Source organism: Pipistrellus hanaki (assembly GCF_964339955.1).
Source record: "Pipistrellus hanaki genome assembly, chromosome: 19".
Lineage (NCBI taxonomy): Eukaryota > Metazoa > Chordata > Mammalia > Chiroptera > Vespertilionidae > Pipistrellus > Pipistrellus hanaki.
In genome coordinates, this window is record NC_140521.1 from 1932920 (window position 1) to 1953086 (window position 20167).

Sequence of the window (20167 nt, forward strand, 5' to 3'; positions counted from 1 at the left end):
CATGCTGCCTGAGCCCCCTTACCAGGGAGGGGAGCATCTTCAGAGCAAGGCTGCCTGGTGCCTGTAGGCCAGGGCAGGTTTTTGTCTCACTTCCACATGAGCCTGCACCACTGTGGAGAGTGCTACTGCTTGTATATGAGCAGCAGTGATAATCGGCCTCGTCCTCAGCCTGCAGCCCAGAGATGGTGAGGGTGGCCGTGTTGCCAGACCTGGAGCCAGAGAAGCGCGCAGGGATCCCTGAGGGTCGAGTGCTGACATCATAAATCAGGAGTTTGGGGGCCGTGCCCGGGCGCTGCTGGTACCAGGAGACATAACTACCATAACCGACATCACTGCTGCTCCCAGCACAGGAGATGGTGACTGATGTCCCAGGAGTCCCAGACACGGAGGGAGGCTGAGCGGGGGCCGCCTGGGCCCAGGACCCTGAAAAGAGCAACAACACCCTCTGGTGAGCTCAGTGCTGGGCCCGAGGAGCCTGAGGAGGAGGCAGAGGGAGCCCAGGTGTCCCCGGGTCCCTCCCTGAGGCCTCACCTGTGCCCTGAGAGAGGAGGCTGAGGAGGAGCAGAGCCCAGGCCATGGTGGAGGTGCCCTGAGAGCTGCCTTCTGAGACTCCAAGCCTGAGCCTGGCTCCTCCAAACCTCTCTTATCCCCTCCTCGTGCCTCTCGGGGGAGGGGCCTTCATGCAAATCCATTTCCAGCACCTGCCTGTCTTCTTCCTCCACTGTCCTGACCCTTGATTTTGATGCTTCTTCTCACCAGACAGCAGAGCTGACATGAGAGATTATGTTGGACCGATTTCTTCACCTGAGACCCACTGAGACCACAGGAGAAGGACCAGAAGCCACTTTGGAGGTCCCTGTCTCTCCTCCTTGGGCATCCAGAGGGTTCTTGACTGCGGAGGATGGGGACTCCCCTCGGGGACACTTGGAGGAGGGAGGACAGGCTCTTGGTCTGCTTTGAAAACTCCAGTCACTCTGTGGCCCAAGACCCACAGGCAAAGCTGGTTTCTCCCAGTCTTTCTCCATCTTTCCTTTATGCCCTCAGTTCAATGAGTCCTCAGGTGTCCTTTGTCCCAATGTCCGTAGTGACTGAGGCTCGGGCACATTCACTACCACCTCCAGAAGTGGAAAGTTGGGACGGAACGCATATAGTACATCCCCTCCACCGCCACCCAGTCAGGAGGAGGTCCTGGTAAGCTCCCAGGAAGACTTCCTGCAGCTCAGGGCTCAACCCCAGCCAGCACCTTCCCCAATGCAGACGACGCTGCCCCCTGGTGGCCTCGGATGATGCAAGCCAAGCCCCAGGGAAGGCAGCTTAGATAATGCTAGCCTCAGGGTGAGGTAACAGCGAGATGGTAGGAGTCACTGGTCTGCTCAGAAGCACATCAGTTGGGGCTGATGACCAAGTGGAATGGACCCTGGTCTTTTGGGAAACCATGGGAGGCCCAGGCACAGGCCAGTTGTCCTCATCCTTCCTGGGGAAGCAGCCCTCTGACTTCACTAGGTCCCATCTTGTCCTGGTCCTCATCCCGATAGGACCACAGGGAATCACTACCCGTGCTGCAGGGATCCCCATTCTCATTTACAGTCATTCTGCACACGTGTGCCCACGTGATAAGACATGTCATTGAAATGCTAAGCATGACAGCCACCACAGGAGGCAAAGTGATCACTTGCTCCTATGAATAATGGCCAATAAAGCCAAGCTTATAAATTAAAGACCCTGATATTTAATCCCAGATCCATGCTGATTGCATGGGGAGTAACTCATTTCAACCCATAACTCTACATGGAGAAAATGATAACAAAGGCTTCACTTCCTCTTACTTAGTTGGATTAGTACTTGTTCATTTCTTTTAACCGTGATTGTGGCTGCAAATGAGTTGGATCTTCATGAAACACATTGGGGGTCCTTGAGGAATGGGGGCCACCGCCAACAGACATTTGAAGAACCACGAAGCCTTCTGGAATGATCCATCCAATGGGATGGCCTTCAACTTGCAGGTTGCATCAGGAGAGCCATTCAGGGACTTGAGTAGAGGGCAGTTGTGAGAGGACACACCCTTTCCCTCAAATCCCCACCTCACACCTTCCTTGGTGATGGGAAGTATTGGGAGCCTGACAAAGAAGGAAAGAAGGTGCAAAGGAAGTAAGGAAGAAAGGGAGGAAGGAAGGGAGGAAGGAAGAAAGGAATGAAGGAAAAAAGGAAGAAAGGAAGGGAGGGAGGAAGGAAAGAAGAGAGGGAGGTAGGGATTCAGGAAGGGAAATTAAATCTTTATTGTCTTTTCCACTTCATTAGTGGAGAACTAGATCCAGGTTGGTCTGCCCAGGTGTGGGAGGCTCAGGGAATTGCAGTGAGGATTTCCCAGAGGATTATGGGGAATCCATCCAGCAGGCCTCCCTGTTATTGTTGCAGTGAACGCTTTGGATTGAGGGGCCTTCTGGATGCACAAAACACAAGCCAAGGCAGCAAGCCCAAGCAGCACCTGCGGACTTCGTGGGAGAGGGGAGAAGAGCTGAGAAAACACGCTGGGCCCCCAAGGCTCTGGGAAGGGTGGGAGGAAGGGGCAGAGCACGAATCCTCCAGGGCACGCGGCCTGAGCCCCGTGCCCAGGGAGGGCAGCATCTTCAGAGTGAGGCGGGTAGGGGCCTGTGAGCCCAGGGCAGGTTTTTGTCTCACTTCCCCATGAGCCTGCACCACTGTGGAGAGTGCCACCACTCCTATATGAGCAGCAGTAATAGTCAGCCTCGTCCTCAGCCTGCAGCCCAGAGATGGTCAGGGTGGCCGTGTTGCCAGACTTGGAGCCAGAGAAGCGCGCAGGGATCCCTGAGGGCCGACTGCTGTCATAATAAATCAGGAGTTTGGGGGCCGTGCCGGGGCGCTGCTGGTACCAGGAGACATAACTACCATAACCGACATCACTGCTGCTCCCAGCACAGGAGATGGTGACTGACGTCCCAGGAGTCCCAGACACGGAGGGAGGCTGAGTGAGGGCCGCCTGGGCCCAGGACCCTGAAAAGAGCAACAACACCCTCTGGTGAGCTCAGCGCTGGGCCCCGGGAGCCTGAGGAGGAGGCAGAGGGAGCCCAGGTGTCCCTGGGTCCCTCCCTGAGGCCTCACCTGTGCCCTGAGAGAGGAGGCTGAGGAGGAGCAGAGCCCAGGCCATGGTGGAGGTGCCCTGAGAGCTGCCTTCTGAGACCCCAAGCCTGAGCCTGGCTCCCCCAGACCTCTCTTATCCCCTCCCCCTGCCTCACGGGGGAGGGGCCTGCATGCAAATCCATTTCCAGCACCTGCCTGTCTTCTTCCTCCACTGTCCTGACCCTTGATTTTGATGCTTCTTCTCACCAGAAAGCAGAGCTGACCTGAGAGATTATGTTGGACCGATTTCTTCACCCGAGACCCACTGAGACCACAGGAGAGGGACCAGAAGCCACTTTGGAGGTCCCTGTCTCTCCTCCTTGGGCATCCAGAGGGTTCTTGACTGTGGAGGATGGGGACTCCCCTCGGGGACACTGTGAGGAGGGAGGACAGGCTCTAGGTCTGCTTTGAAAACTCCAGTCACTCTGTGGCCCAAGAACCACAGGCAAAGCTGGTTTCTCCCAGTCTTTCTCCATCTTTCCTTGATGGCCTCAGTTCAATGAGTCCTCATGTATCTCATCGTCATGTACCGTCTGAGGCTCGGGCACATTTACTGCCACCCCCAGAAGTGGAAAGTTGGGAAGCAACGCATACAGGACATCGCCCTCCACCGCCACCCAGTCAGGAGGAGGTCCTGCTAAGCTCCCAGGAAGACTTCCTGCAGCTCAGGGCTGAACCCCAGCCAGAACCTTCCCCAAATGCAGGCAATGCTGCCCCCTGGTGGCCTTGGATGATGCAAGTCAAGCCCCAGGGAAGGCGGCTTAGATAATACTGCCCTCAGTGTGAGGTAACAGTGAGAAGGTAGGAGTCACTGGTCTGCTCAGAAGCACATCACCTGGGAATGATGACCAAGTGGAATGGACCCTGGTCTCCTGGGAAACCATGGGAGGCCAGGGCACAGGCCAGTTGTCCTCATCCTTCCTGGGGAAGCAGCTCTCTGACTTCACTAGGTCCCATCTTGTCCTGGTCCTCATCCCGATAGGACCACAGGGAATCACTACCCGTGCTGCAGGGATCCCCATTCTCATTTACAGTCATCCTGCACACGTATGCCCACGTGATAAGATATGTTATAGAAATGCTAAACATGACAGTCACCACAGGAGCCAAAGTGACCACTTGCTACTATGACTAAAGGCCAATAAAGCCAAGCTTATAAATTAAAGACCCTGATATTTAATCCCAGATCCATGCCGATTGCATGGGGAGTGACTCATTTCAACCCATAACTTAGACAGAGAAAATGATAACAAAACTACACTTCCTCATTCTTCGGTGTGTTTATACTTGTTGATGCATTTTGACTGGGGTTGTGGCTGGAAATGAATTGGATCATCATGAAAAACCTTGGGGATCCTTGAGGCACGGGGACTCCCACCAACAGACATCTTGTAGAACCAGGCAGCACACTGGAAAGGTCCGTCCAATGGGATGGCCATTCTCCTGCAGGTGCCCCCAGGAGAGCCATTTACGGATCTGAGGGGCCAGCAGTTCTGAGAGGACACACCCTTTCCCTCAGTTCCCCCCTCATACCTTGCTTGGTCATGGCAAGTATTGGGAGCGCCATAAAGAAGGAAAGAAAGAAGAATACAAAGGAGGGAGGGAGGGAGAGAGGAAAGATAAAATGAAGGAAGGAAGGAAGGAAGGAAGGAAGGAAGGAAGGAAGGAAGGAAGGAAAGGAGGGAGGGAAGGAGAGAGGAAGGATAAAATGGAGGAAGGAAGGAAGGAAAGAAGGAAGGAAAGGAGGGAGGGAGGAAGGGAGGAAGGAAGGAAGGAAAAAAGAAAGGAAAGAAGAAAGGAAAGAAGAGAGAGAGGGAGGGAGGGACAAAGGAAGGGAAATTAAAACTTCCTTTATTGTCTTTGCCACTTCATTAGTGGAGAACTGGATCCAGGTTGGTCTGTGCAGGTGTGGGAGGCCCAGGGATTTGCAGTGAGAATTTCCCAGAGGATTGTGGGAAATCTTCCCAGCAAACTGAGCAGGGGCCTCCTTAAAGCGGTGACATTGAATGCTTTGGATTGAGGGGCCTTCTGGATGCACAGAACACAAGCCAAGGCAGCAAGCCCCAGCTCCTGCTGACTTGGTGGGAGAGGGGAGAAGAGCTGAGAAAACACGCTGGGCCCCCACGGCTCAGGGAGAGGCAGGAGGAAGGGGCAGAGCACGAGTCCTCCAGGGCACGCTGCCTGAGCCCCCTGCCCAGGGAGGTGGTCATTTTCAGAGCAAGGCGGGCGGGCGGGTGCTGGGTGGTTTTGGTCTCACTTCCCCATGGGCCCGCACCACCGTGGCAAGTGTTGCTGCCCACGTAGGAGAAGCAGTGATAGTGGGCCTCGTCCTCAGCCTGCAGCCCGGAGATGACGAGGAAGGCCGTGTTGCTGGACTTGAAGCCGGAGAAGCGCTCAGGGACCCCCGGGCACCGGGTATTGACGTAGGAAATCAGGAGTTTGGGGGCCGTGCCCGGGCGCTGTTGGTACCAGGAGACATAATTATAACGCCCGATGTCACTGCTGCTTCCCACACAGGAGATGGTGGCCGACTGTCCCAGGTTCCCGGTCACTGACGGCAGCTGAGTGAGGGCTGCCTGGGCCCAGGACCCTAAAAGAGCAGAAACGCACTGTGGTGAGTCCAATGCTGGGGTTCAGGTGAGCCTCAAGGAGGAGACAGAGGCCTCCATCAGGCCAATGGCCCTGTGGTCCCTTCCCAGGCGCCCTCACCTGTGCCCTGAGAGAGGAGGGTGAGGAGGATCAGAGCCCGGGCCATAGCAGAGACTCCCCAAAAGTTCTGCCTTCTGAGACCCTAAGCCTGGCTTCCCCAGACCTCTCTTATCCCCTCCCCCTGCCTCCCGGGAGGGCGGGGCCTCCATGCAAATATGCCTGATGCACCTGCACTCTGGGCAGAGAGCTCCCTGGGGGGTTAAAAGTCTTTGAGCTGGCCCTAACTGGTATGGCTCAGGGGACAGAGCATCAGTCTGCAGACTGAAGGGTCCCAGGTTCAATCCCAGTAAAGGGAATGTACCTTGGTTGCAGGCACATCCCAGTAAGAGTGTGCAGGAGTCAGCTGATCTGTGTTTCTCTCTCATCAATGTTTCTACCTCTCTAACCCTCTCCCTTCCTCTCTGTAAAAAAATCAATAAAAAATATTTTTTAGAAAAGTCTTCAAGTGGAATTTTCCGAGTCAGGATAGGCTGAGCCTAAACCAGTGCCCAGGAAATGGAGATAATCTCGGATGCCTCCTTCCTTCCTGTTGCAGGAGCCATTGTGGCTCCCGAGGAATCTTGGGACTTTCACCTCCTGCTCTGAGGGATGCAGGTGAGGGCAGGGTCCAAGGCAGGCTGGAGAGAGCCAATCGCTCAGTGTCCAGGGACAGCAGGCAACGTTGGGGTGCTTCTCACCCCTCAAACCTCCCCGCTTCTTCTCATAAGATGGGTTGATCAGCCCTCTGCCTGTGCATTGGCCGAGCCTGAGTCCTGAGTCTGAGCCTGGGGTGCATTTATTAGAAGTTATCTAACAAAGTTATTGGAAGCCCTGGCCAGGGACTCAGCTGGTTAGTGTCATTCCAACACGCCGAGGTTTCAGTTCAATCCCCAGTCAGGCCACATGCAAGAAGCAACCCATGAATGCCATGAATGTGGCTGCAACAGGGCGACTGTCCAACTCTGTTCTTCTCCTAAATTCACTAAGGGTGGACTGAGCATTATTGCCTTGGGCCAGAATTTTATGTGGAGGCCAAGGAACAGGGCAGAAAAGTACAACACGCACTCGAAAGCCAGGATGTATGTTGTCCTGACAGAGCCCAGGGCCGAGTCTGCAAAGGTTCCCACAAAAACATCACATTTTCTTCCCAACCAGTGAGTGTGGAGGGATGAGCTGAGATGCAGGACACGTTAGAAGTGGGACCTGTTCTCAAAGCAGGGGGTGTCCCGATCCTCTCTCCTTCCTGCTGGTGAGGATGGGAGAGCCCTGCCCGCCAGCCCCTCAGCACTCAGCCCCTCAGCCCCTCAGCCCCTCCCTGCACGGTTTGTCCTCAGCAGCAGTGGACACATGTCTCTGGCTTAGGGGAGCCAGGCAGAGTTGGGTCTGAGGGCATCAGGAGAACCCTGGGGGCCTCATGAGTATAGCTCGCTCTGCCCACTATGCCCCAATGGTCACCTCCCTCTGATGGGCAGTGGGTGGAAAGAGGCCTCTGTGAGGAAGCTCGTGTGTCACAGGTGCAAGCAGCCCTGGCACCGCCCGGCGATGTCTGGGAGCGTGTGGCCTGGATTCCCACTGGCACTTGCTTATCTGCACCAACGCTGTGTTGCCAGGAGCCAGTGGCAGTGTCCTGAGCAGCCAAGACTATTCTCTTCTGAGGCCCAGTGAGCGCTCTCTGCCTCTCCTGGAGTCCGGGCTCCACTAGGCAACAGGAAATATACAGCCCCCGCCCCCGCCAAGATCCTGCTGGAGAGCCAGGCCTGGCCCACCTCTGGACACGCCTTCCTCTCAAATGATTCAGAAAATGAATGTCATTGTGTCTGTGTTATGTATGTGTATGCATGTGTGTGTGTATACCTCTACTCCTATGTATGCATACAGAAACGTATATGCTGAGAGAGATGAAGATAAGAAAACAAAAGGAAAAGTAAATATGGTAAAATGTTAAAGAGTGGCGAATCAGGGGAAAAGATGATAGAGGATTTCTTTACATTATCTTTAAATTTGTGTTCACGTTTGCAGTTATTTAAAAATAAGGTCATAGCAAAGGATAAAGAAGTGAAAGCCTGCGTTGAGGAGTGAAGGGGCTTGAAGAGTTGAAGGAGGTTTTGGTCTCACTTCCCCATGAGTCTGCACCACTGTGGAGAGTGTCATCATTCCTATATGAGCAGCAGTAATAGTCAGCCTCGTCCTCAGCCTGCAGCCCAGAGATGGTCAGGGTGGCCGTGTTTCCAGACTTGGAGCCAGAGAAGCGCGCAGGGATCCCTGAGGGCCGTTTGCTGACATCATAAACAAAGATTTTAAGGGCTGTGCCCGGGCGTTGTTGGTACCAGGAGACAAGGTTATAACGCCCGATGTCATTGCTGCTCCCAGCACAGGAGATGGTGACTGACGTCCCAGGAGTCCCAGACATGGAGGGAGGCTGAGTGAGGGCCGCCTGGGCCCAGGACCCTGAAAAGAGCAACAACACCCTCTGGTGAGCTCAGCGCTGGGCACGGGGAGCCTGAGGAGGAGGCAGAGGGAGCCCAGGTGTCCCCAGGTCCCTCCCTGAGGCCTCACCTGTGCCCTGAGAGAGGAGGCTGAGGAGGAGCAGAGCCCAGGCCATGGTGGAGGTGCCCTGAGAGCTGCCTTCTGAGACCCCAAGCCTGAGCCTGGCTCACCCAGAACTCTCTTATCCCCTCCCCCTGCCTCACGGGGGAGGGGCCTCCATGCAAATCCATTTCCTGCACCTGCCTCTCTTCTCCCCACTCTGACCTGGAGTCTGCATCTCTGGAAAGAAGAGCTTTATCAACAATTAAACTCTTGCCCTGGCCGGGTAGAATCAACCAATGAATGCATTGATATAGAGAAAAACAAATACATTTCTCCCTCTCTCTCTCTGTCTCTCTCTCTCTTTCTCTCTCTCTCTCTCTCTCTCTCTCTCTCTCTCTCTCTCTCATCAATCTATAATTTTTTTTTAATAGCTGAACTCTTTAATATGTTCTAAATAAGATCAGTCTGAGCTAGGACAGCATGCAGAAATGGAGCCAGCCAGGGGAACCCTGCCTTTTCTGTGTGGGTTTCATGGTGGTTCCTGGTGAGAAATCTCAGGGCTTCCCCTCTGCACTGTGTGGGCAAAGGTGAGGACAGGTTGGCTGACTGGTTGCTCCATTTCCCAGGCACCAATGGCAGAGCTGGGACTGTATGGCCCTCAGCTCCCTCTCATTCCCCTAGTCAGCAGGGCTCCCTCCTCTGTCTGCAGGGGAGTGAGGCTGACGCTGAGCCCTAGCCGTGTTAGCCCCAATGGGTAAGAGGCGATCTGGTGGGCACAGCTGTTTGGGGACACAAGGGCCTCAGAGGCAAGCAGCTCTTCACACTTCCTGGAGGGACAGCATGAACCACAGAAAGTACCTTGCCCACAATCCAGGCTCTTGCTGCCCCCTGGTGGCCAAAGAGGGTGCACCCCAAGCACTGGGGAAGGCAGCTGAGTGGGACCTGGGAATCCCTGTTGACTTCCTTCCCATCTCGCTTCTTTCTAGTTCAGCTCAGTACCAGGCCCCGGTCCCTCTGTCTCCCTCTCAGCCCATCGCCGCCTGTCCATCTGCTTCCTCTTGAATGGACACAGTTATTCCAGAGCTTCTCTCTTAGCTAGATGACCTGGGTTTCATTGGTTCTCAATGTTCCTGACATGTGTGTTCTCTTCTTCAACTACCTGCAAACCACCCGTTCTCACGGCTGAAATCTAATATCCCATTTCCCCCTTTTCTCCTTTGTTCAAAAATGCCTCATATAGCCGGGCCATCATGGCTCAGTGGCTGAGCATCGACCTATGAATCAGGAGGTCCTGGTTCAGTTCCTGGTGGGGCACATACCTGGGTTGTGGGCTTGGCCCCCAGTGGGGGGCGTGCAGGAGGCAGCTGATCAGTGAGGCTCTCTCATCATGGATGTTTCTCTCTCTCCGTCTCGCTCCCTCTCTGAAGTGGTTCACCCAAATCATGACACACAGGCTAGGGAACACCTAGCAGCCACCCTGAATTCTAAGATCTTTCACATCTGCTTGACTCTCAGCAGACTGGGGCCCAGAGGCCGGTTCAGGTGCGTGTTGTTAAATCCGGAGTCTATTGTGTACTGGGTGTCATGGAAACACAGCTCAGAGGAACCCCACTCTGGGGGCAAGGAGCCCCCACCGGGACTCCACAGCCCCCAATCCCTTCTGGAGTTGTCCACTCTGCTTTGGACCAGCAGCTTGTCCTTTCCGGCCTCAGTGTGTCCACCCAAGAATCACTAAGACCGCATTCAAGTTCCCGGCACCCTGGCCTGGGTCTGGCCAGAAAATCAAGACTGAGTTTCCATTCATTGGTAAGCGCTCTAGGACCATTATCCCAAGTCACGCATGGTTAGGTCGAGATGATTCTCGGGGAAAAGGGGAATGGGGGGTGCGGGAAGAGATTGAACAAAAATTGTACACCTGTGGATGAGGACAGTCTGGGGTGGGGAAAGGGCAGAGGATGGGGTAGGAACCTGGTGGAGGGGAGCAATGGATGGAAAAAAGAGGAACAATTGTAATAATCTGAACAATAAAGATTTATTTTAAAAAGAGAGAGAGAGAGAGAGAGAGAGAGAGAGAGAGAGAACGCAGGTTCTTCCTCCTTCAGACTTACGTTAGGTGATCCTAGAAGAAAGCATAGCCCACCCTCGCTGGTCTGGCTCAGTGGATAGAGCGTCGGCCTGCAGGCTGAAAGGTCCTGGGTTCAATTCCGGACAAGGGTTGCGGGCTCCAACCTCAGTGTGGGGCACGCAGGAGGCAGCCGATCAATGATGCTCTCTCATCATTGACATCTCTCTCTCCCTTTCTCTCTGAAATCAATTTTTAAAATATGTACATTAAAAAGTATCTTCCTCTTTTAGTTCATTTCTTTCTCATCCCCTCACAGATTAGCTGAGACTCAGCCTCTATCAGCTGCGCGCGTGTACACACACACACACACACACACACACACTCACACTCACACACACACACACACACACACACACTCACACTCACACTCACACACACACACACACACACACACACACACACAGCAGCTCCTACAAAAGCATCCCCTCCTCCCTTCCCTCGCTGAAGGGTTTGAAAGTCTCCATGGTGACCATTACAATGCAGTGCAGGTTGACTGTACTTTTCAATATTTCCAAAATGAAAACAGCTCTATTTCCATTGCGAGTCAAGGAGAAACAGTGCTGATAGTAAACATTTTAAAAACACAGAAAAGGGTTTTTCAAAAACCAGCCTTATCATTTTAGTGACCCCCTTCTGGACACGTGGACCTGCTTTTCTAAGATGCTCACAAAGATGAATTACATCTCTCCCAGGAGGGCGGGGCCTGTAACCGTCAGCCCCTCTTCCATCTCCAGGCCTAGGGTAGCCCTGGAATGTGGTGAACACTGAGAGGCATGACTTGAAGCAATGAAATAAGTGGGTCTTATGTTCACATTTCCTGTTACGCGAATCGGGTTGCATTATATAATCAGACAGGAGACCTGCATTTTGCTTTCAAAAATACAGACCTCATCTTTTCGTGTATCAATCTCAGCCAGTATGGCAAGCAATGGGATCATGAAAATAAGGGCGGGCAATCTTCAAATAGACTCCCTTTTATTTTATTTTATTTTATTTTACCTTTTTAAAATGAATCTTTATTGTTGAAAGTATTACACAGGTTTTTCTTTTTTCCCCATTAACTTCTTCCAGCCTGCTCCCATCCTCCCCTCCCCCTTGTCCACGGGTGATGCATATATGCAGACAAGTTCATCGGCTGATCTCTCCCCTCCCCCTCCCCTGCCTTCCCTCTGAGGTTCATGGATTCCCTTTAAAAAAAAATATATATATATATATATATATATATACATTATTGATTTTACTGAGGAATTGAGAGAGATAGAGAGTCAGAAACATCGATGAGAGAGAGTCATCAATCAGCTGCCTCTTGCACACCCCCTACTGGGGATATGCCCGCAACCAATGTACATGCCCCTGACCGGCATCGAGCCTGGAACCCTTCAGTCTGCAGGCCGACGCTCTATCCACTGAGCCAAACTGGTTTCGGCATGGATTCCCTTTTAATTCCGAGTTCCACAGATGCATCCACTGTCTTCTCTGTCGCTTATCACCCGCCCCTCCACCCCAGTCTCCTTCATGCTCTCAGACCGGCCTCGCACTTGACTGTGTGAGAATGAGACTGTCTGTCCTCATGCCCAGCACGGCCCTCTCAGCCCCCATGGCTCTCCTGGCTCGGCCTCAGAGGAGGCTGCCGCCTGGGGAGCTTCCCACAGCAGCCCCTTTGTTTTCTTCGGAGACTTCGCTACAATCACCCCGTGAGGACAACCCTCTTCTTGTCTGCGGGTGGCTGCTGTTTGTTTTTTTTTCTTTTCTTCCTATTTTCATCCTAAGCCTTGTGAGGAGATACTGTATCTCTGAGCATGCGTTAGCAGCCACTCAAGGACAAATACTTGCTGAAGGAGTCCAGAAGAGATAGAGGAGAGGAGGGACGGGCAGGCGGGGCCTCCAGTTCTGAGGAGGAAAAAGGGAGGTTTTCCATCAGCTCTGCTCTGGGTGACAGTCCCAGATCCGCTAGGCATCAATGCCATGGCCTCGTTTGCACTCATTCATTCATCCGTCTGTGTGGCTGGAAACCTTAAACTCTGCCAGCTCACAGGCATGGGGAGTGCCTGGAGGGACGGCAGGGTAGACACACACACACACAGACACACACACACACACACACACCCCGCACACACACACAGACACACACATGCACATTGGTGCACGCACACAGGCATGCACACTCATGGACAGCCTCACCACCCGCCTGTTGCTCTCAGCCACCACAGCCTCCCAGAACCTGCCGTTAGGACATCCAGGGTCGCTCACAGGCCGGGGACACAGTGTCCACCGCCCAGGACCCTTCCGGAAACGGCCCGCAGTTGGAGGAGGCTGAGTGAGGACGTGACTTCACAAGACCCTACAGAGCCCCCCCCCGCCCCCCCCCCCCCACCGAGGCAGGGTGGAGTGACAGGCCGGGGCCTCCGCTCTGCTCTTAGCCTCCCCCCTCTCCCCGGAAAGGATCCCCCCAGATCCCTACTTTTCTCTCCTAGAGAGACTTTCCAACAGGGGGCGCCCAAGCCTGGCCCCGTGAGGCCGCCAGCGCCCCCTGGTGGCGGCCCGGAGAGCCCCGGGCCGGAGGCAGCGCCCAGAGGCAGGCAGCGCACCCCGGGCCGGGCTCCCCCCCACCCCGCGTGGGTGGGGCTCCATCCTGAGGAGTCTGCCCCGTTTCGTTTCCAGGCCCGGCTGGAGCTTTGTCCGAAGGGGGTGCTGGTGAGAGAGAAGCCCTTCGCCTCGGGAACGGCGCGGCCACCACCTGGAGGCCTGGGGGAGGTGAGTGGGGCCCACACGGCATCTGGGGGCGTCGGAAGGAGCTGGCCCACCCACCCCACGCCAGGGGAGGGCTGAGGACCCCCCTGGGAGGGGACAGGCTCGTGGCTGGGGCTGGGCCTCCTATGGGGGGAGAGGGGGATGGCAATGGCCGCGTCCAGGGTGTAGGGACATGGGACCAGCCCAGGGCAGGAGCTCCTTTCTGGACAAGGAGGTGGAAGGGGGGCGGGAACCCTCAATCAGGGACCCCGGGAGGCGACACCGGCACCCCACAACCGCAGAGGGAAAGGGGTCCCCGGAAGCACAGATGGGGGGAGAGGGGGAGTGGGAGGTGAGTTGGGGGGGTGTCGGGCCTCCTCCTTCTCTCTCCACATTCCAGCCCCCCCCATCCCATCCCATCCTCACCCCCCACCCACCCGGCCCCCCAAGCAGCCCCCACCTCCACCCCCCTGCAGCCCGCTGGGCGCGGCCACAGGCACCACCCTCCCCCACCTCCTCTCTGTCCGTTAAGCCCCTTCCGGGCGCCCTCGGAGACCCCGCTCCCGAGATCAGGATCTCGCGAGACTTCGCCCGAGAAGGAAGGAAGGAACGGGCGGCGGGATTGGCCGGGGCCGCGGCTTCCGGTGGGCATGCAGGGAGCGCCCGGCGGCCATTGTTCCAGTCCCTCCGCCAGGCCCGGTCCGAGGCCCCGCGAGCAGCGCCCGCCCGGGAGCCGTAAGTTCACGCTCCGCTCCGCCGCCGGCTCGTCTCCCCGGGCGGCCTGGCGCTGGTCACGCGTGACCCTTCCCCCCCACACACCCCCTGTCCCGGGAAAGGGGCTGGGGGGACAGGGGGACGGGGAGGCCTGAGGGAAAGGCGCTCCTGCGCCCGAGGCCGCTGCTCTGGGCTTCAGGCGCCGCAGTGCCTCCGCCCCCCCCACCTCCCCCATTCCCCACCCCCTCATCCCCTCACCCCCTCCATCCTCCCACCCCCTCCATTCCCTCCCCTCCCCTCCCCTCCCCTCCCCTCCCCTCCATCCTCCCACCCCCTCCATTCCCCTCCCCTCCCCTCCCCTCCCCTCCCCTCCATCCTCCCCTCCCCTCCATTCCCTCCCCTCCCCTCCCCTCCCCTCCCCTCCCCTCCATCCTCCCCTCCCCTCCCCTCCATCCTCCCCTCCCCTCCATCCTCCCCTCCCCTCCCCTCCCCTCCCCTCCCCTCCATCCTCCCACCCCCTCCATTCCCTCCCCTCCCCTCCATCCTCCAGCTCCCCTGGCCAGGGAGGCGCCCCGCTGGACACGCCAGGCCTGGGGGGCAGGGGAGGGCGGGAGCGGGGGCGGTGGGGGGAGGGGGAAGGGGGGAAAGGCCGCTTCTCATGGGGCACCATGCCTGTCACTCAAGGTTGCTTTTGTCCTGCGGTGAGCGGTCGGTGGTGTGGTCGGTGGTCAGGTTGGAGGTGAGGGAGGATCCGGGCTCCAGGGTTTTTGTGTTTCCGTTTCACCATTTAATGTGTGGTTAACATACACGTCTTTTAGTCGATGAGAGAGACAGACAGCACGATGCGAGAGAGAAACATGGGTTGGCTGCTGCCACGCCCACCACGTGCCTTTCGGGGCACGGGGCGATGCCCAGCCGCCCAGGGCGCCTCCCGCGGTCAGTTTCCCTAAGTATTCTGTTAACCTGCTGCTGTCCCTTGTTTTTGGAGCCTTTTGGTTCTCACTCTCAGACTTGGGCGGACACGGAGAGCAGAGAAGCATCGGAGGCCATTGGAGGGCCTGGGCCAGCCCGAGCTGCAGCCAGAGGGAGGGAGTATCTTCAGGTAAGCCCGGTCCTGAGCGTCTTGGGGTCGGGAGAAGCCCCGTGGCCCCTCTCTTCTCACTATCGAGGAATTAGGTGGATCCGCATCCCGCGGTCCCCCGTCGGGAGGAGGAACAGGAGCAGCTGTTGTATTCCCAGGAAGCTGCTGCCCGGCTGCCTCCCTATAAGGAGCAGAAGAGCAGAAGGTGGTGCGAGAGGGACCACCTTCCCAAAGCCACGGCCACCGCTGGAAGCTCTGCTCGGAGTGAGGAGCAGGGCTGCCGTCAGACCCCAGGTGGGCTCACGTTGGGTGTCAAGTAGGCTTTGGTCTCCCTTCCCGTGAGCTTGGACACGGGGGGACAGGGTGCCTCTGGAGAGAAAGCAGCAGTAGCAGACAGCTTGTCCTCCGGCTGCAGCCGCGCAGGTCTGTGCTGAGAATGGCTGTCAGGGCAGACGGGGCCCAGGACCCTGAGAGGAGAGGTCAAGGCCATGACTCCACAGAAGTTTGATGCAGAAAGGGGGCTCCCAAGTCAGCACAGACAGGAGAGGGGAAACAGCATCTGAAGACCCCCGCCCCCTGTTTCCTTCTTAACCATTACCCTTTGATTCTCGGGTTTCTCCAATCAAAAACTTTGAATTGCCCAAACAAAACACATTTTCCTTGTCTAGGGCAATCCCGGTGTCCCTTACCGACGTGCAGGCCCTCCCTTCCCCTGGCCAACTCCTGGCCGTGACTTTGGCCTGACCTCCTCGGGGAAGCCTTGACCCTCAGAACTTGGAAGATCAATGGCCCTCCGTTGTAGCTGTGTTCTCTGTGAACGGTAAAGAAGTGTAAGGCATGATTTGGTATTCAAGAACTTCGTTTTTATTTCTTTTTCTTTTTCTTTGGGGTGATAGCGCTGTCTGCCTGAAGCCGTCTGAACGCGGGCATCCGGGGTTTTGATGTGGCGCAAACGCCCCCATCAGGCCTCCTCCCAGGTTGGTTTCATTTCCTTTTTCTCTCATAAATGGACACGGGATTAGGTTAGGTTAGTGGTCGGCAAACTCATTAGTCAACAGAGTCGCAAACCTCAACTTGTGAGCCGCAGTTTGCCGACCACTGGTCTAGATTATTTGTTGCAGCTGAGAGAGGCTGTGCTGGGCCATGAGCTTCTCCTTATTCCAGTTGTTTTCGGTCCTTGAGTGAAATTAAGACATTTTTTTTCCCTGAAAAGGGTGGGATCATCTCTCAGGCTTCGCAGTTCTCCCTGCCCAGCAGAGTTAAATGCTGCTCGCGGGTAGCATTGGGAAGGGCCGTGGCAGAGCTGTGGCCTTGTGGCTGCCACACAGAAAATGGAGTCGGGGGAAATGGAGGTCGCCCCCTATTGACAGATCACTGCCTTTGGCCTCAGCTACCTCCCCTCGAGGGCGGAGGGACCGGGGTTGCTCCTGCTCAGCCTGACAAGGACGCTTGCCCCGCTGCCTCCCAGGATCCCTGTCAGGGCGGCTCCATCAGGATGAGCCTCCCGGCCCCGCGCAGACTGCTGGAGCTGGCCTGCCAGAGCCTGCTGAAGGACGAGGCCTCAGCCATCGCGGCCCTGGAGTCACTGCCCCGGGAGCTCTTCCCGCCGCTGTTCGTGGCGGCCTTTGCCGGGAAGCACAACAAGGTCCTGAAGATGATGGTGCAGGCCTGGCCCTTCCCCTGCCTGCCGCTGGGCGCCCTGATGAAGGACCGGCAGCCGGACCACGAGATTTTCCGGGCTGCGCTCGATGGGCTGGACGCCCTGCTTGCCCGGGAGACTCGCCCCAGGTGACGGGACTCAGGAGCCTGGTTGGCCCGGGGGGAGGAGTGGTTGGGGGGGTCTGAGCAGACACAGCCCGGGCGTGCTGGGCCTAAGGGAGGCTCAGGGAGGCCTTGGGGCCACTGCTGCGGTCATTCTGGGAAGAGGCTTTGGTGTCTAGGGCTGGTTAGGGTGCAGGGTGACCGAAGGAACATGAGCCGCCCCCTAGGGTGGCACTTAAAGGTCCCAGGAATGGGGACCAGGAAGGATCCCAGCAGCGCAAGGAGCAGCTGATTCCTGGGGTGTGGAGTAAATGTCCCTTCAGCTGTCTGGCCCAGATGCCCAGATCCCTGGACTTACGGTCATGGTCTTATCCCGTTACCTTCACGCACCCCCTGCACCTCCCGTTCTCCCGCAGGAGATGGAAGCTGCGGCTGCTGAATTTGCAGAAGAAAGTTCACCAGGACTTCTGGGCCGTGTGGTCTGGAACCAGAGCCGACGTGTGCTCGCTGCTGGAGCCGGAGGCCGCCCTGCCCGTGAGGAAGAGGGGGAAAGCGGACAGTTCAAGGGTGGGGCCAAGCCCACGCATGGCCCCCGTGCAGGTGTTCGTAGACCTTTGCCTCAAGGAAGGGATCCCTGACGAGTCCCTCAGCTGCCTCATCAGGAAAGTGACGGAGTGGCGCGGCGCGCTGCACCTGTGCTGCAAGAAGCTGAAGGTCTTCGCGGTGACCAAGCAGAACATGAACATCCTCAACATGGTGCAGCTCGACTCGGTGCAGGACCTGGAGCTGAACTGCACCTGGAAGCTGTCCACGCTGAGGAAGTTCGCTCCGTACCTGGGCCAGATGGGCAGCCTGCGCCGCTTCCTGCTCTCGCACATCCTCACGTCCTCGCGCACCAGCTTGGAGCAGGAGGAGCAGTGCATCGGCCAGGTCACTGCCCAGTTCCTCAGCCTGGCCTGCCTGCAGGAGCTCTGCCTGGACTCCGTCTCCTTCCTCAAAGGCCGCCTGGACCAGATCCTCAGGTGAGGGCGGCGCGCTTTCTCTGCAGACCCGAGCGAGCCCCTAGTCGGTTCATGCACTCAGTGTCAAGTTCACTGCCTGTCCCCTCCCCCCGGACAAAGGTTGGAGGTGTGGACTAGGACAGATGCTGTTCAAGAGATGCTAATGGGACTTCCGGCCAGGTGAGGGTAGCTTGGGGAATTCCTCCCCTAGGAAGGGATGCCAGGTGAAGATGATGGGAGAGAACCCAGTGAGGGTGGCAGTGACGAAGGGAAAGCCGTCAGAGGTGGGTTCTGGTTTAAGCTCTGCACTCAGCAGTTGGTCCATAGGAGCCTTTCCCTCCAAACCTGCCTCGATTTGCCTGTTGCCTTAGGCTCCAGCTGAGGGGACGCGTGGGAAATGCAGGGTTCTGGGGAAAGGAGCTGCAAAACGGGATGCGTTGTGGATGATGCAGTGATCTAGGTTCCCGCAGGCTGGCAGCCCCTCTAGTGTTGGCAGATGGCCTCTTTTCCCTTACGTGCTGGGTCATCCTCACCTCCCTCTGCCCACCAGCTCCACCCCAGAACTAACCGCTCTGTGTCCCCCCAGGTGCCTGAAGAGCCCCCTGCAGACCCTGTCCATCACTAACTGCCTGTTCTTAGAAAGAGACTTGAGACATCTGTCCCAGCACCTAAACGTCAGCCAGCTGAGAGGCCTGAGCTTCAATGGGCTCAACCTGACCAAGATCCGGTCGGGGCCGCTCCAGGTTCTGATAGAGAAAGCCTCCGCCACCCTCCAGGACCTGGAGCTGGATGAGTGTGGGATCATGGACCCCCAGTTCATGGACATCCTGTCCGCCCTGAGCCACTGCTCCCAGCTCAGGACCCTGAGCTTCTATGAAAACCCCATCTCCATGGCGGTCCTGGAGGACCTGCTGCGCCACACCGTCGGGCTGAGCAAGCTGAGCCGCGTGCTGTACGCCGCGCCGCTGGAGAGCTACGAGGAAACCAGCGGCACCCTCCACCTGGGCAAGCTGGCCCAGGCGCATGCCGCGCTGAGGCAGATGCTGCAGAAGCTGGGGCGGCCCGACATGGTGTGGCTCTGCGCCAGCCCCTGTCCCCGCTGTGGCGACAGAACCTTCTACGACCCAAACCCCATTCTGTGTCCCTGTTACGTGTCTATCTAGCTGCGTGCACGTCCCACAGGCTTCATTCTGGGCTCTCAGACGCTGATGCCCAGACCCAAGTGTATCTTAAAGGAACACAGCAGCCACATGTCACACTACTTAGTGTGGGGGGAATGTTGACGAGGGAGCTAACGGTTTCTTTGGGGATTTATGTTAGAAATACGAATCTGTATCTCTAACGGGGAGGGATTCTGATTTGGGAAGTAGATATGGGGGTTACCTTTGTTTGAATGGTTGTGAAGAAATGTCAGTAATAAAGGGAACTGAGTGTTAACCAGCTGGTGTCCTCTATGACACATTAACCCGATTCTCCCGTCTGCAGCTACTGGTCAGATGAGCATCCATGATGCCCAGACACTCTAGGCTGGATGAGGTTGGGTCACAGGCGTTCACATCACCATTTAGCACTTCCTGTTCAGTTATTTTTTCTGGTGCATCTGGTATCTCCTCACTACAACGTGCATCCACGGGGTCTGGAACGTACTAAGTGGCCGATGGTGAGATCCACTGAGTACAAGTTCTCAGGGGCCTCACTGCCCAGGCCCTACTCCTCCCCCCCGAGAGCCAATGGGGAGCGCAGGAGGCAGCCAACCGATGATTCTCATCATTGATGTTTCTGTCTCCCACCCTCTCCCTTCCTCTCTGAATCAATAGAAAAGTATAGACCCAAAAGTATGTAAATAGCTTAGGGTTTTGATACCCAGAATTATCTAAGAAATACAAGAACGAGCTCTTTGTAATGGTCAGAATTTTTATGCTGTTCCTTCTTTAATCCTCCTTTCTGGTCCACTTCCCCACAGGATTTTAAACAATGTGGTCCACTTTATGCTTGCAAGTTTTTTATTTGCCTCCCTGTATTTCTCTGCACCAAAATAATTATCAATTAAAATCTACATTGGTAGAATTCAGCTGAGTAAATTGAATATCTAATTGGCTTTATTGTTTCACTAATCCACCAGCCTTCCAGCTAGCAATGAAAAGAGGGCTTGCCCTAGCCGGTTTGCTCAGTGGACAGAGCATCAGCCTGCAGACGGAAAAGTCGTGGGTTCGATTTCAGTTAAGGGCACATGCCCCAGTTGCGGGCTTGATCCCAGTCAGGGGCATGCAGGAGGCAGCCAATCAATGATTCTCATTGATGTTCTCTGAAATCAATAAAAATATATATTAAAACTTGTGGACACTGAAACTTGCATTTCATCTAATTCTCACATGTCACAAGATAATATCCTCTTTGTGG

General features: G+C 56.2%; 1 protein-coding gene and 1 gene segment (V, D, J or C); one reads left to right on the forward strand and one right to left on the reverse strand.

The window, feature by feature from the left end:
• Positions 1-969: 969 nt before the first annotated feature.
• Positions 970-5913, reverse strand: LOC311613946 (immunoglobulin lambda variable 2-8-like). The segment is given in 4 exons: positions 5848-5913; positions 5414-5728; positions 2716-3012; positions 970-974 (listed from the first exon to the last, which is right to left on the reverse strand).
• Positions 5914-16500: 10587 nt separating this feature from the next.
• PRAME (PRAME nuclear receptor transcriptional regulator) lies at positions 16501-18930 on the forward strand (the record flags this gene model as incomplete). The annotated part of the gene is made up of 3 exons (XM_084868445.1): positions 16501-16793; positions 17183-17788; positions 18354-18930. The coding sequence occupies 3 exons, from the start codon at positions 16501-16503 to the stop codon at positions 18928-18930; spliced, it is 1476 nt and encodes a 491-aa protein (XP_084724571.1).
• Between the last annotated feature and the right edge of the window lie 1237 nt (positions 18931-20167).